The sequence below is a fragment of the Podarcis muralis genome, chromosome 4 (assembly GCF_964188315.1).
Source record: "Podarcis muralis chromosome 4, rPodMur119.hap1.1, whole genome shotgun sequence".
Lineage (NCBI taxonomy): Eukaryota > Metazoa > Chordata > Lepidosauria > Squamata > Lacertidae > Podarcis > Podarcis muralis.
Window position 1 is genome coordinate 38,175,990 of NC_135658.1, and position 15,458 is coordinate 38,191,447.

Genomic DNA, 15,458 nt, shown 5'->3' on the forward strand with positions numbered 1-15,458 from the left:
ATCAATAGAACTTAGCAGGGCTTAATTTAGAGTGGAGCCATTCTTTTCAAAGACCATTCTTTGAAATAAGTACATAATCAAATACATACACAACAACTTACTATATGTCATGTCTTTACCATACTTCCAAAAAGAGTTCTACGAGTAGTATAAACACACCAGAGCTAGATAACATGTTAACAGCATCTTCCAAAAGTATGACAGTTGAACAAAACTGACAGTTGGAAAAAAGTGTCCTTGTGAGTGCACCCTCAGAAGAACACTTCAACCTAGATGCTTACAAAATTGAGGCTCTCAAGAAGTGGCTAAAGGTAGTTTTTTCTCTGAATTCTATCAGATCTGCAAGAATTCTAACTTGAATACTGTATGCAGACAGAATTGGGGAGCTGGTGGAAATTCTACATAGATTTATTAACTACAATAAGAGTATTTTCAGACTTGTTCTATACATTTTAATTAATTAAAAAAACTAACCAAGTGGCTTCCAACCGAAAATAGCAATATAGGCTCCAGTGCTACAAGAACTGCCAAATGCCTATGGATAAGCACTTTCTTTCATAGCACCCACTTTCCAGAGTGGGTCAAGATTACAATTAAGCGAAATGTAGTTCAGATAAACAATGAATTTTGGTGTTCCCTATTTAAGATTTATCTCCTCCACCTTTCTGAACATCAAAAGGGGTTTGTAAATAAATAAAAATAAACAAACCGGAAAGCCAAAGCAATCAGAACTAGCACCTAAACAAAATTTCCCAAATCAGTTGATTCTGAATGCCTTTTTTAATACAAGTGTATACAGGCAACCATCTTAGACGTGTTTGATGTGTTCGACCATGCAATATATGCAATTTCACTTAAATATGTGGTGCTTTGGAATGTAACCGCTGTGTAAATTGGGAGTTGCCTGTATAGATTTATTTCAGAACGATCCAAGGGAGCCTCAGTAGAGATTAAGCAGTAGAGATTAAGTTCCATAAGTCTGGTGGTCCTCTCCCCTGTGACCACCATCCATAACTCTGAAGCAGAAAGTACAGAGCAGAGTCTCCATAGTTAACCACAATGTGTGACCAGGTTCAGATTGTGAATCCCACAGATCAGGGCTTTTAACATTTAGGGGGAAATTACCTAAGCCATTCGAAGTCCATGGAATACAGCAAGCTATAGAATAAAGTGCAATAAATAAAAGAAAAAACCCGTGATGAGATCCTGAGTTAAGGGGTTTCAGAATCATATGCTCCTTAAGATATGCCATTATAGCCCTCATATGTTGCTGGACTCCAGCTAGATAAGTTTCAATCCACAGGTCAATCATCAGAGTGGAAATTCAGCTTCGCCTGGAGGGCCACTGGGACCCCATCCCTACTTTAACAGCAGTGCCACACAGCACATATTGCAGTAACCACTACAAACACACACTGCAAATAAACATGCTGTACAATTCCTTGATTGCATATGCACTCATAAGAATCTTTATTTTATTGCTATGGCTAGTGGCTGTTGCAAATAAAGTGTAAGAACATAACTATGCAAAATATATTTTAGAGGTTTGCATGAATAATCAAATAATATATCTTATTCTAATTGCCCCCGCTAAAAACCTTGCAGTTTTTGCTGATGATTGCATATGTACGGCAGCTTCCTTTGTTGTGAGCAGGCCTGTTGTACGCCTGCCAGCTAAGGAACCAGTAGAAATCAAACGGGGGTATATTTCCCCTCCCCGCTTCCAATCTCCACCCCTACCTCTCACTTCTTTTTCAAATAATGTAGAAAATTGCACTTTAGGTCCCCACGATCTCAAAATAGGGCTTACTGCCAGATTAAGTTTGCAAAGGTTAAGTTTGCCTCGGCCGCTTTATTTGCAAGGCACTTTTTCGCTGTGCGTATCGGGGTTTGTTTGTTGCTGTTGTTTTGCTTTCGAGAGAAAACCCCTAAAAACAGAAATCCCAAAGGAAAAGGGACATTCCCAGCCGCTTCCGTCCACTCCCGGCCAGGCACCCGCGACCAGCCGAGCCGAGAGACGGAAAGCCGCACACCTAGCAGCTCGGCTGCTCTCACCTCCAGACTCCGCTGCAGCAGCGCTGCGTTGGGCGGGGTCCGCGCAGCCCGGTACTGGGAGGCCGCGAGGAGCAGCGACTTCATACAAGCCTGCGCGTCCATAGCGCTGGCGGCCCAGCCGCCTCCGCGGACCTTCCCTCGCAGCGCCTCAAATCCCGCCGTCAGAAAATCGTATTTGGCGCCTTGGCCGCCATTTTGACGCGAGGAGGAGCCCCCGGCGCAGGCTGGAAGCCCCGGTGCATGCCGGGAGGTTGGAGAAGAGAGCCGTTGAAGTCCTCTCGTCCCAGTCGAAAGGAGGAACGGGGGGGGGCGGGGGGAGGAACGGGGGCAACAAAACAATAGCACGAGACACCCCCTCGCAGCCTAGAAATCGATGCTAGACGGAGTGGGCGGCCGGGGCAGAGTTATTTCCGTCCGCGGCGGTGGTTCTTTCGCATCGTGTGACGAAGTAGCGGCTCTGTGGGAACCAGGACGAGCTCGAGAGCGAAGCCGCCCTTGCCCCGGTGCATGCTGGGAGGGAAGGGTCACAAGCGGCGCTATTTTTGTCCTGCGGCTGCTCCTGAGGTGATGCTTTTCTCCTCGCGTGGGAGCTCTCGAGGCGGATGCGCACGCGAAGCCGGTCCGGGGTGGGCGCCCATGTCCGGTGGGAGATGAAAGAAAATAGCCGCGGAAGAAACGTGGCCGGACAAACATCACAACAAGCAGCGGCGAACTGGCCCGTTTCCTATTGTGCGTGCGTGTGTTGTGCCAGTTTGGTTTGCGTGTTTGCATCAAGAGAGGGTGCTGCTCTGTGGCTCTCGTGCAATAAGCACAACAGTGCATTGTAATTCCCCATGCATATACAGTACCGGTTTATTTAACATCTCAAAGGAATGGCCAGGCTACCTAGAAAAGGCAATCAGATAAGGCAGGAACGTCCAACAGGTAGATCGTGATCTATGGTAGATCACTGGACGTCTGTGGTAGATCACTGGCTTCCCCCAAAGCAGCTCAACAACTTTGGCTCCCCTAAAAAAAACTCAACATTTAACATTTTAGCCCTTCGGCCCCCCCCAAAAAACGGGGCCTTCCTCCCGACTCAAAAAATCTCAGCAACTTTGACCTGAACCCCTAAAACACGGGGCTTTCCTCCTCCCTAAAAAAAGCTTAACTTTGACCTGAACCCCCGAAAAGGGGGTAGATCACTGCCAGTTTTTAACTCTCTGAGTAGATCGCAGTCTGTTCAGAGTTGGCCACCGCTTGGATAAGGCTTTATCAGGTATCCTGGCAGACAGGAAAAAAGCAACACACTAAGATTTCTGCTGGGGACCACCCACCTCTTTCTGTGATGTTTTGGGGGTAGGCAATTTCAAAAGTCTGTATAAGAGCTTGCACACCAATGTTCTAGGTTCCTCTCCTCCCTCCCTGCGTTGGGTGAGCAGGGAACCCTGTTGCAACAGTTTAATAAAGGTTATGCTTACTAGCTGCTTTGCTTCTCAATATTCTCTGGTTGGCCTCTGTTATTTTCTCCTACCAATAGAGAAACTACATAAGGACTCTATATGGGCTCTTGGATACCTCATAAGGGAAAAAGGAGCAGTTTTTTCTTATAACAGTGACTTACGACATACAACTGATGAGGTGGACTCTTGTCTAAGGTATAAACTTTGCTGCATTTTTTCCCCTGCCACTATTTGAAATACCATTTCCCACTATATAAGGATACTCATCCAGGCCTGTGCTCAGTGAAATGAATGGTGGAAAACAAGAAGCATAAATAAAAACACTTAAATATACTTCACAAACCAAAAACATCATGCAGAGATGTTCAGGACGGTGCAAGCTCCTCAATCTTCCCTGGAGATGACGGGGTTATTCATTTTTTGGAAATCCTCTAACGTTACAACAAAACACTGCTGCTGAGTGAATGTGGATGAAATGTTCTGCTAGCAGCTGTACAACTTCCTGCTCACTGCTGTCCATCTTATCTCCTGATCAGTTTTCATGTGTTGAGATTATTCTTGAAATTGTTGCACTGAACTTTGTTCTGATTTTGCCCTTTTTAATTCCAGCATGGAATTTGGTATTTGGTACGTTGATTGACAGTACTGTTCTGCAAGGTAGGTTTCTTCTCTTATGGTTGCTTACTATCTTCATATAATCATAATGATGACATCTACAAGGGTCCTCTGGTGTTTGGTGAAGCCTAAGGCTAACCCTTTTGGCAGCCCCAAAGACACAGCTTCTGGCACCTCTCCCATGGCCAGTTAATCCACTTTCCATGTCTACTTGTTATTTCAGTTTCTGCATTCTTCTCTTCTTCCAGATACCATTTCCGTGGTCTTTAAAATTGTGTAGATGCCCTACATCTGTGGGTTACTTCCATGGCTACAGGAACTCTTAATTTTAATTTTGAAATTTTACTGTTCACTATGTATTGTTCTGACATGGTGGCTGTGTGACTTGGTGCTTACATAGCTACTTTAACTCTGTTCCAGCAAGAAGTATCACCTTGGATCAGGGATGGTTAACCTATGACTCTCCCAGTATTGTTGGATTCCAATTCTCATCAGTCCTAGCCAGCATGGCCAACAATCAGAGATAATTTTTTTTTTTGGGGGGGGGGGGGGAGAGTGCAGCAACATCTGAGCTCAATAGATGAACCAGCCTTGCCTGGGATAGTATGACTATAATAGGACTTATCTGGAGTAAATAAGTAGAGGCAGCCAAAATAGATAAGAACTGTTATTTCCTGTGGGCACAGATAACTTTAAAGGGGTATTGACACGCTAAAACAACCAGCCACTATGAAAGTGCTAAATCCTGTGTAAGCTAGGTGCTAACATATTTTCCACCCACTTCTGACATTGTAATGTGTACAAAAGAGTTGAGTAAACTGAACAAGGAGTTTTGCAGTCAAAAACTGTGTTGGAAGTAAGCCTGATATACAGGAATGATAAGTACAATTAAGAATAAAAATTCCAGTAAAATTAAGTTTAAAATATAATAATAATAATAATAATAATAATAATAATAATAATAATAATAATAATAATCAGAACAACACAACTTAAAAGAGAACAGCATAAAAGCAGTCAGCGGAGAGAAGGCAGCATAAAAGTAGAGATAAAACAGGTCATATTAAAAATCCTGGGAAAATATAACGGTCTTTGCCTGGTATTAAAACGACATCAAAGTTGGTGGCACTTGAGAGATGTATGTTCAGGCATTGTGCATTAGTGCAATGGGGCTTTATTTCTTGCCATTTTATGATACAGGTAAAGTGGTACAGGTGTCTTACAAGCTGAAAAAATAGGAGGAAAGCTGTTGCGTGCAACTGAATCACATAGCACCATATAGTTGTAATGTATGAGCAAACAATGGATTTGGACATCTGGCAGCCTCAGATAGTGAGCATCCTAAGATGGTACCTTAAACTGGTATATGGAGTAGTTTTATTTATGTTTTACCAACTTAAAACAATTATGAATTTAATATGACCACAGGTTGCATGTTAAAATCTTCATGTAATATTTACAATCCTGGCTACGTATAGACTGGCTACATATAAACTTTGCTTTCCTTTTCACTAGAATAGGGGTAAAGGTAAAGGGACCCCTGACCATCAGGTCCATCATGACTCTGGGGTTGCGGCGCTCATCTCGCTTTATAGGGGTACTGGGAACTTAAAGCTATTCTGAAGGAGAGACAGAGCCTTACTATCTAGAGAAGGAAAAAGTCCTATTTACAAGTACTTGGTTTTTCTAAATGTTCTTACCTCCCTTAGGCCCAAACTGGTCAATCAAGTGATTAAATTAACGAGACTGCAAACTGCACTATGTTTATTCCAGAATGAAAATGCGCCTTTAAAGCACTAGCTTCTACAAACTCTTTTTTCTTTACTACACATAAGTAAAGGTGGGAAAGCTGAAGGGGGGGGGGGCTTTCAAAAATAGTTCCCAGAGTGTGCTATGCTGTTAGAACAGGTTCTACAATAGCTACCTGCAAACACTTACACCTAAATGTACATGTGTATTGCTGTAAAACTGGTTATACTTCTGGGGAGTAGTTCTGGCATTTCCGGGGTATAGCTTGAAGTCCTTTGGGAACTAGAGTGGCCTCTGACCTGACTAGAGACTACAGTGAGACATTTAGAAATAATTGAACTATGCACAGTGACAACTTTATAGTACTGTCTTTGAAAATTTAAATATCCTTAACAATATAATTATAAAATTGCTGTGACTTACTTCGCCAGGATAACATGATACAGTTGAAGCAAATTATCATTTAGTATTTGATATATTGTTATGGATATCCGCAGTAACTCTTGCAGAGCTCTATGGTGTATATCAAACTTAATCCCCAATTATTTCAGTAGGATTTAATTGCAAGTAAATATGTTTAGCATTACTCTGTTCAACATGCTGCTACTGATGCTAGTTGCAAATTGCCAAAATAAATAAGTGAAAATTTAAAAAATAAAATCAGCCAACGCTTGTGTTCATGACTATTCACAAAGTTGAATGAAGGAAACAACTAAAGATTAAAAACTAAAACTTCTTACAGAATAAGCTTTTTTGGTCTATAGTCCAGTTCATCATTGATATAGCAAGTTCAAACTTGAGTCCATGTAGGGCAGGCATGGTCAAACTTGGCCCTCCAGATGTTTTGGGACTACAATTCCCATCATCCTTGACCACTGGTCCTGTTAGCTAGGGATGATTGGAGTTGTAGTCCCAAAACATCTGGAGGGCCAAGTTTGGCCATGCCTGATGTACGGGATGCTATTAAACTTGCTTCTCTTAAAATGCACTGCAGCTTTTATAGTGGCATAAGTTTTGCAGCTCAGTTTCCATTTCATCAGGTCTATGAAGTGGTCACTTAAGTGGGCAGGTATAGGTAACACGGATACAGGAAGGAAAAGGAAGAGTGTTGGGTTTTTTGCTGGAGCAAGAGCCAAGTAAGCAAGAGATAACCATGTGGGCAGTACTATCTAGAGCACAAATGAAAACAAAATCCAGTCAAATGGACTATCCAGTTAGCAAGAGTGTGACCCACTCAAGACTAGTGTCTGTGTTGAGAGATGAAGCAAGTCATGAGAAATGGTCCTTCAGCCAATCACTCAGGTAAGACTTCAAGATAATCCTCAGCATCTTCATTTTCTGGGGAGGAAAAAAAAAGCAAGTCATTTGATTATTTCTCTAATTCCTGAGTGGAGAAAGATAATATTTTATTGGCAGACCCAAACAGATGGTGTGATGGCTTGTATTGGAATAATTACTTCTGACGGAAACTCAGGGCCTTTTTCAGATGGAACTCAGTTCTGGGACCTCTCAGGTGGGCAGCATTGCCATTCTAATAGAACAGGGGAGGTGTTCATGTTGAGTTCTGGCACCTCTTTTTAGGGGGGGGGAATAGCGCTGCTGAAACTGAACATTTGCAGAATGACGTGGTATAGAACATAATAAGACATATTGCTCAGTGAAGAAGCTATAACTACACATTTCATTATCAGTGTCCTGTAATCCCAATAGCTACGTGCTACCTCTCTGCAAAGCAGTATTAGGAGAGGAAAACTGCAGCAGAAAAGGTACTGTGACGCTTATTTATCTCAGTTGCAAGTTGCTCCCTTCTAATTCCTCTTTTCCTGAGAAGGGTCCATCAAGGCGAGGCTTTTGCTCACAAAGTTTCAGCATAATATGTGCTTCTGCGAGCACATGATAATTTTGCCCAATTTGGGCTCATTCCTTCCACAAAGCTGCAATTGGAAAGGTGGAAATAAAGCCCAGTTACTCAAGCAGAATAACACTTGCAGTTTATTAGACCCAAACCAAGACAGGAAATATTTCCATTTAGACCAAGGGTGGTTAACCTCTGACCTTACAGATTTTACTGGACCACAGTTTACATATCCCCAACCATTAGTTGCACTGGTGGGGGGCTAATAGGAGTTAGAGTCTTAACAACATCTTATTTAGACTGTTCAACTGTCGCTTCGTTTTTTAATTCAATTTTGGTCCTTTGAATCTGAAGTAATGCAAATATCTAAATTGGACATTTGTGATCTAAACTTGGAACAAATGGAGAATTGTTCAAACATTCACAGAATTTACTCCCTCCACTTGGCAAATATATTAGTAAAAATAATCAATAAATTACAAGGCAGGCAAAGATAACATGAGATAGCTTTCCCTGCCAGTGATATAGCTTCGTTCCTAATTAAAGCAAGAGTATCACTCAAATTGTAAAATAATCTAATTCATTGCTTATGTAATGGGAATAGAGGAAAGTCATGATGGACAACGTTAATATGATGCACCCAACACACTACAAACAAGTTGACTCTTTCACTTAAAGAAGGGATGGAAACAATTTCAGTTTATTCCTCCTCCTGCAGTCACCTATTGCTCTAGTGATTCCACAACCCTCCTGAGTGAATGTTTACTCTGGTGAATGGACATATGGCTTCTGATTCCATTTTCAAAGTTCTCAAGGGTAGAGTCCAAATAATCCAACACCTCCGGGCCAAATGTTTTATTTCCATCCCAGAATAGACTAACTATTTAAAACAGGCTTTCGATTTTGAAAATATTATAGTTCCTGAACAAACATATATACCTTACTGGTTACTACAGTCATTAAAACACAGCGGCTCGAAAGTAGATAGAATCATTTGTACAACTGATACTGAATTCCTTGCTATTTATTGCTTCATTGTGGTGGGTTTTGGAAACAATTTCTAAAAATAATTTTATAGTAGAAAGATGGTAAATGAATGAAAGAAGTATGATCCAAAGCTCTTTTCGTGCAGCCTACGTGCATTTTAGCATAGGGCCATAAGCATTATGTATTCTATGAATCTTTACAAATTTAATGTACAGCTGTGCTATAATTTTAAAACAAAAATTAAAACCTGTATCCAGTGCTGGTCATATGCTAATAGAAGAGACTTGCACAGTGGAATTTTCCTCTTTTAAATGCCTCTAAATAAGCTCCAGAGGGTTGGGAGAGTAGATTATGGGGAGGAGATTATAGGGGCTGCAGGTTGAAGAAAGAGTGCACAAGTGGAAGTCTGATCATGCTGTATTTTATTCTACTTCACAGATATTCTCAAACTGACATTTCAATAGCTCCAATGACTTGAATCACAAATTCTTTGACCTATCCCATTTTGCATTCATTCTGCAGCATTTGCAAACAGAAGAACAAATCATTTATTACCTTTATTCATTATTTAAAATTTCATCTTCCTTACCTAATGCTTATTTCTCAAAGCCATATGTGAAAAGGAATGAACATAACATAATGTGTAAATCAGTTTTCATTGCTTTATTAGTAGGGATACCCACAAAGAGAAGACCAGGTAGAATACATCCCTGTTGGGTATCTCTTGATAGAGTAAGATTGGATTATATATGCTCATTTGTTGTTACTTTTGCTTTGGGATTGGTTAAAGCTATCCAGTTCTAAATATTGAATCATAACAAAACTTGAAATAGAAAAGGGCACTCAACATTATCAAATGCTTTTTTCAGTGTCTAAAAAGACCAAGAGTCTCTTCTTATCTGGAACTTATCTGGAAGTCTCATTGAGCACAATGAGAATTACTTCTAAGTAAATGTGTATAAAATGGCACTGTGTGGCTAAAATCCAATACATATTCAAATGAGGGGGGGGGGTGGAATTCCAACTGAACTTAATGAGACCTAATTAAGAGTAGACATTCCTGTAAATCGGTAAATATATTATTTCCCCTATATTATCTGTATCCTCTTACATATAAAGCTAATTGTTCTAAATATTTTATAATAATTATTTAAGAGTGATATTTTTCTGTAAGAAGTAACTTTGAGACAAATTCTTACCTTGCTTAAATGTAGGCTATATAAACTTCTATCCAAAAGTTCTAATTTTTTTTAAGATCTCATTTACAGTACCTCTTAATGCCTCAGTCAAAATTCTGCAAAGACTTTGGAATAGCCAATTAGACCAGTTAAGCCGAGAGCAGTGCAGTATAGTGATTAGAGTATTGGACTAAGCCCTGGGAAACCAAGATTTTAGTCCCCACTCAGTCATTGAGCTCATTGGGTGACCTTGGACCAGTTGCTGTCTCTTAGCCTAATCTAAATCATGTTTTGAAGCGAAAATGGGGAGAGGGAGAACAATGTACACCACCTTGAACTCATTGGAGAGAAGGTGGAATATAAGTATAATAATCAGATCCAGAAATTTTATGGTGCCTCACTATTGTTGCAACCTTTTTTATTTCCTCTATGGTAACTAATTAATCTAGTTCTTTAGGCTCTGAAGCTCTCAGTTTTGTGATTTTTATTGAAGTAAACTTTTGTATATGTGATTGATATTACTTTTTATATAGAGATTTGAAATAATTCCTCTGATATGTCATCATATAGCACCTCTAAAGGCCTTGGTTTTAGTGAGTATCAATTAGAATCTGCTGCTTGATTGAAACTTCCCTTTTTACTCAGAAGGTTTAATTGCTTAATTGACACAGCGCTGCTTTCAGAACCTCCTAAACCATCCTATGCTTTTAATGTCAGGTTCCATGGAAATTCATGAAGGGCATATTTGTTAATACAGTGATATCTCTGGTTAAGAACTTAATTCGTTCCAGAGGTCCGTTCTTAACCTGAAACTGTTCTTAACCTGAAGCACCAGTTTAGCTAATGGGGCCTCCTGCTGCCCCCGCACAATTTCTGTTCTCATTCTGAGGCAAAGTTCTTAACCCAAGGGACTATTTCTGGGTTAGCGGAGTCTGTAACCTGAAGCGTCTGTAACCTGAAGCGTCTGTAACCCGAGGTACCACTGTACATGTTTTCTTATATTATTATTTTATATAGTATTATTTTCTCTGATTTTTTTTTTAAAAATATCTATTATATTTTGACCCAACTCTGCCTCCTCAAAACTCAAAGCAGATACATGGTTCCCTTACCCTAATGTTCCAAGTCATGGGTACACTGTGGCTGAGAGGAGACTTGTGTTTAGGTTTAGGTCTCCAGAGTGTTAGCTGTGCGCTCTTAAACTACCATCCTACACCAGGCTTGCTTTATCATTTTTAAAAAGACAGAGCATTCTGATAGTAAGGGCTGCTCAAGCTGTTTGAGAGTGGAACAGTCTCCTTCGGGAGGTTGTGGGCTCTCCTCCCTTGGAGGTTTTTAGCAGAGGTTGGATGGTCATCTGTCATGGATGCTTTAGCTACGATTCCTGCGTCGCAGGGGGTTGGACTAGATGACCCTTGGGTCCCTTCCAACTCTATGATTTTATTTATAATCAATCCTCTACTGCAGAGTTTATTGACCTTTCCCATTACAGATCATGGGTAATATTCAATGTTAGCCATACCCAGAATAGACCTATTACAATCAATGGTCTTTAAAGTCTTGATTTCATTGGGTCCACTGTGAGTGAAACTTAATTGGCTTTCATCTCATGTTGTTTCACTAGTTTTGTTAATTTGGAAAAAAATATATATACCCGTAGTTCTCTCATTACAAGAATTGTTATACAGCATAGTATTAGTAGTATGTCATTCTTTTCTGATTATTATTATTATTATTATTATTATTATTATTATGTGTGTCTCTTACCAGGAATCAAATATGCTTCACCTTTAGTGACGTAGACGGTCTGAGATCTTTGGGATGTTGTAGGTCTATTTACTGGATAGCGCAGGTTGCTTACTAGCCCTTGATTTGGTTTCTCATAAGTAGCAATTAAATCCTTTAAAGTTCTGAAGTCCTGTTTTGGAGCACCCTCAGAAGTCTGCAAAAGAAGTAGATTGTTGCCACATTTCCATTTGATTATACTATTTGTAAATTGCTGTTCCTCACAAGAGCGAAGATTAATTAATTTCACTGAAATGGATAACTAGAATAGTACTCTCCTTCCTTGGAGGTTTTTAAGCAGAGGTTTGATGGCCATCTGACATGGTTGCCTTAGCTGAGTTTTCTGCATTGCAGGGGGTCAGACTAGATGGCTCTTGGGGTCCCTTCCAATTCTACAATTCTGTGATACTGTGAATATGAAACTGATATATATTGTGCTCTTGGCAGAGTTCCATCCCACTGAAAATTAAGGTTGTCATGGTGGCCACCAAGTGTTAGAATGAATGAATACCCCAAAATAAGGTCATCCAGAGACGTAGATTTTTTTTTTAAGTAGTTAAATAAACAAAAAGGTTAAGGAAGGTGGCATATGTGTCTAGTAGGACCTGTTAAGTGCATATTTATTACAATATTTTACTCTAGATGTAGTCGTTTTCTTACCCAATAAAGACACAAGATGTATCCGGCTGTACTTTTGAATAAATAAGGTATACTATTCGTTGTATCAAATTGTAGATTTCAATGGAAGTCTCATAAAGTTCAACGAGAAAAGCAGAAGACCCAGTGGATCAGTTCATTCTCTAGTCAGACTGCAACCACTACTGTGCCATAAGATCCACTACCCTGTAATATTACATATGAGCCTGTTCTACTGAGGAAGCCTAGGACAGTGAAACAAGGCTAATATTCTGGAAATCCTTGTCTTAGACTCTGTGAAAGGATTCTGTGGAACTGTAACAACCCTTCATGTGGATTATTGGACACTTTGAACAGACGGGTGGAATAGATACTTTTACATGTATGGGCCTTATGCATGAACTGACTAGAGAATGAACTGATCCACTGGGTCTTCTGCTTTTTTTTTATGAGACTTCCGTTGAAATCTAAAATTTGATACAATGAAGAGTATACCTTATTTATTCAAAAGTACATATTGAGTATGTTTCATGTAACCATAGGTTTGCTGTTGTTGTGTCGTTTTCTTACCTGCATCATAAAGTGTCCATTATGTTTCCTGAAGATTCGGTAAGTGTAGATAATCTGTTCATAGCTGATTTTTAAATAGGAAACAGACACATTAATAAATAATTGCCTTATTTGTCAAATTGCTATAATAGTCATATATGTCAAAGAGCCATTAGGTCTGTAAATCCTATCCAGTTCATTCAGAGAGAAATGGTCATGTGGGCTACCACATTATGCTAGAGGAAGACTGCCATTCATGCTACTAGGTTTCTGGTTATCTTTTATGAGCTGAATGGAATCACTGCTATAATTAAATTTGTATAGCACTTCAAAAGAAACAGATGTGTTCTAAGTAGTGTGTACATAAACTCTCTTCTGATGGTATCGGGTTGGTCGCAATAATTCCGGCTTTCTGATAAGGAGATCAGAGATAGCACTAGTTTTGTCCAGCAAGCCGTTAAGATACGTCTTCAGTGTGAGACAAACAAATGTTATTTTCCTACAACTTAGAAACAACAACTAACAAATCAGAGTAATCATGTTTGGGAAACGATGTAAGTTCAATACAGCAGAAACTATAAATATAACTTGATTTCCAGTAATATTTACGACGATGAGGTTTCTTGTACTGATTGAGATCAACAGTCCGTTGAGATCAGTATTAACTACACTTGCCATCATTCATATGTGATAACTGATTTTATTATGTAGATCACTCCTCTGGATGTAAACCTGCACATCTAAAAAGACTCTGCTCCTACACCACAAAAACATTGGAGAACGGATGGTGGAGAATAACGTACCACCATATGGGTGAGAGATAAAATCTGTAGCTTACTAGTTGAAAAACTTGCTAATTTTAAGATTTTTCTGTGAACATTGTCCGTGTGGAGGGGTTATAAGTACCATTTACTATGAATATGTAAAGAGACAATTGATTACCAAATATTTAGAGTTATGGCTTCCATAATTTGAAAAATTTAAAACAGATTTCTGACAAAAATTGGTCCAATATATATTTTACTGTATATGTACATTTTGCAGCAAAAGAAGTACTTTGATCTGAGCCAGACTCTAAATGCAACTTACAATCAAAAGCAGAATCATTTTCATGTGCGCACACCCCTGGGATTACATTTATATATGACTAGATGAACTTCTTTGATTTATTAAAATCAGGGGGCTGTTATCTCTCAAAAATTCCAAACATAATAAAGATTGGACCCAATCCATAGAAAGTTGTGTGTAAGCCCCATTGATATCAATATCTTTTATTTTGAAAAATCTATAAACCACTTAATCAAATAAACTTCTGGTGTACGTAATATCATGTTGGCTTAAGTTAGACATGGTTAACTTTCATAACTGAAGTGTAGTTAGGTTTCTCTGAACTGAAGCTATTCTCTCCAAAAGAAACGCAAGATAACTAGTTTAAATGAAAAGGGAAATACTTACAAAACACAAAGGCACAAGACTCCTGGAATACTCTCACTGTTTCGTATTAAAAAGCTCCCATTTTTTCCTGTTTTGCTCAGTAATTTTTCACAGTCGTCTTTAGTTATAGTTCCGTGGAAATACTGCAGTTCCATTTACCTATGAAAATGTTTTCAGATCAATTATTAAAGATTTAGATCAAAAAGAGGATCTGTTCTTTACCTAACTAAAGCCAACCTGTTGAGCACAGATGTTGAAACTGGCACAGCGCCTTTATGAAAGGCTTTCAACTGTGTTGTTTCAGTTCAACAACGTGATTGTTTTTTCCCCTATGCAAAACCTAGGAAACAGCACAGGAAATGTAAAACTGATAAATGGATTAGTCGTCACCAGAGCTCTTTAAACAAAGAACTTTACTGGGTTTCTTAGTGGTTGGTTGTGGGGGAGAAAAGTGAAGATTGAATCATTTCTTGACATATATTTATAATCTTTTGTCAGCATGATTAAGGTGATTATGAGCTACACAAAGATATGCTTATTCAAAAGGATTTTGTGTGTGCGCGCGCACCCAACAAATAGTATGATCATCTGTCAGAAATGGAAGGGGCTAGATACAAGTCTTTGGCAAAGTGAACAAGGGTCATTGGTTTTGTCTTGCAAGTACAATCCAGTCAAGCAACTGGAATAGTTTACATGGCAATTGGTTTGTGATACTTTGGTCCAAGGAAGGACAACTGTTCCACAGCAAACTTTTACATGTGATATTCAAAACACAGGAGATCCAATTACCTGAAAACTGCTCCACAGTTTGTGTCCTCCCTTCTAGAACAGCAGAAAGCAAGTTTGCTCCATCTTCCATGTGATATCCCTTTAGATATTTGAAAATGGCTATCGTATCACCTCTGAATTTCCTCTTTTCAAGGCTAAACATGCCCATCTCCTCCAAACACTTCCCACAAGGCTTTGTTTCCAGATCTTTTCTAATCTTGGTTGCCCACTGCACATGTTCCAGCTTTGAAATTTACCACAATTCATGCAGCTTTCTTCAAAATGCTTGCATAATACTTTGCCCCCTCCAACTCCAGCTCCAAATTAGCTTTAAATAAAATTTCATGACAATGTTAACATTCAGTTTTATTTATTGCAAAATTCGTATCCTGCCAAGTAACTGAC

At 39.3% G+C, this 15,458-nt stretch overlaps 2 protein-coding genes across 4 annotated transcripts in view; both read right to left on the reverse strand.

Annotated features, from left to right (window-relative positions):
• Positions 1-2,293, reverse strand: part of CIP2A (cellular inhibitor of PP2A) — a 28,493-nt gene extending 26,200 nt beyond the window's left edge. For both annotated transcript variants that reach the window (XM_028726720.2, XM_028726719.2), the window contains exon 1: positions 2,056-2,293. In XM_028726720.2, coding sequence (XP_028582553.2) covers positions 2,056-2,157 — 102 coding nt within the window. In that variant the 5' untranslated portion in view covers positions 2,158-2,293. The remainder of the gene's footprint in view (positions 1-2,055) is intronic.
• A 2,977-nt stretch (positions 2,294-5,270) lies between these two features.
• SH2D1B (SH2 domain containing 1B) lies at positions 5,271-14,580 on the reverse strand. Of its 2 annotated transcripts, none has more exons than XM_077927208.1 (4): positions 14,307-14,580; positions 12,873-12,936; positions 11,670-11,823; positions 5,271-7,199 (listed from the first exon to the last, which is right to left on the reverse strand). In XM_077927208.1, the coding sequence occupies exons 1-4, from the start codon at positions 14,438-14,440 to the stop codon at positions 7,156-7,158; spliced, it is 396 nt and encodes a 131-aa protein (XP_077783334.1). In that variant the 5' UTR covers positions 14,441-14,580; the 3' UTR covers positions 5,271-7,155. The 2 variants fall into 2 exon arrangements, with proteins under 2 accessions (XP_077783334.1, XP_028582554.1); XM_028726721.2 differs by having other exon boundaries at positions 11,649-11,823.
• Between the last annotated feature and the right edge of the window lie 878 nt (positions 14,581-15,458).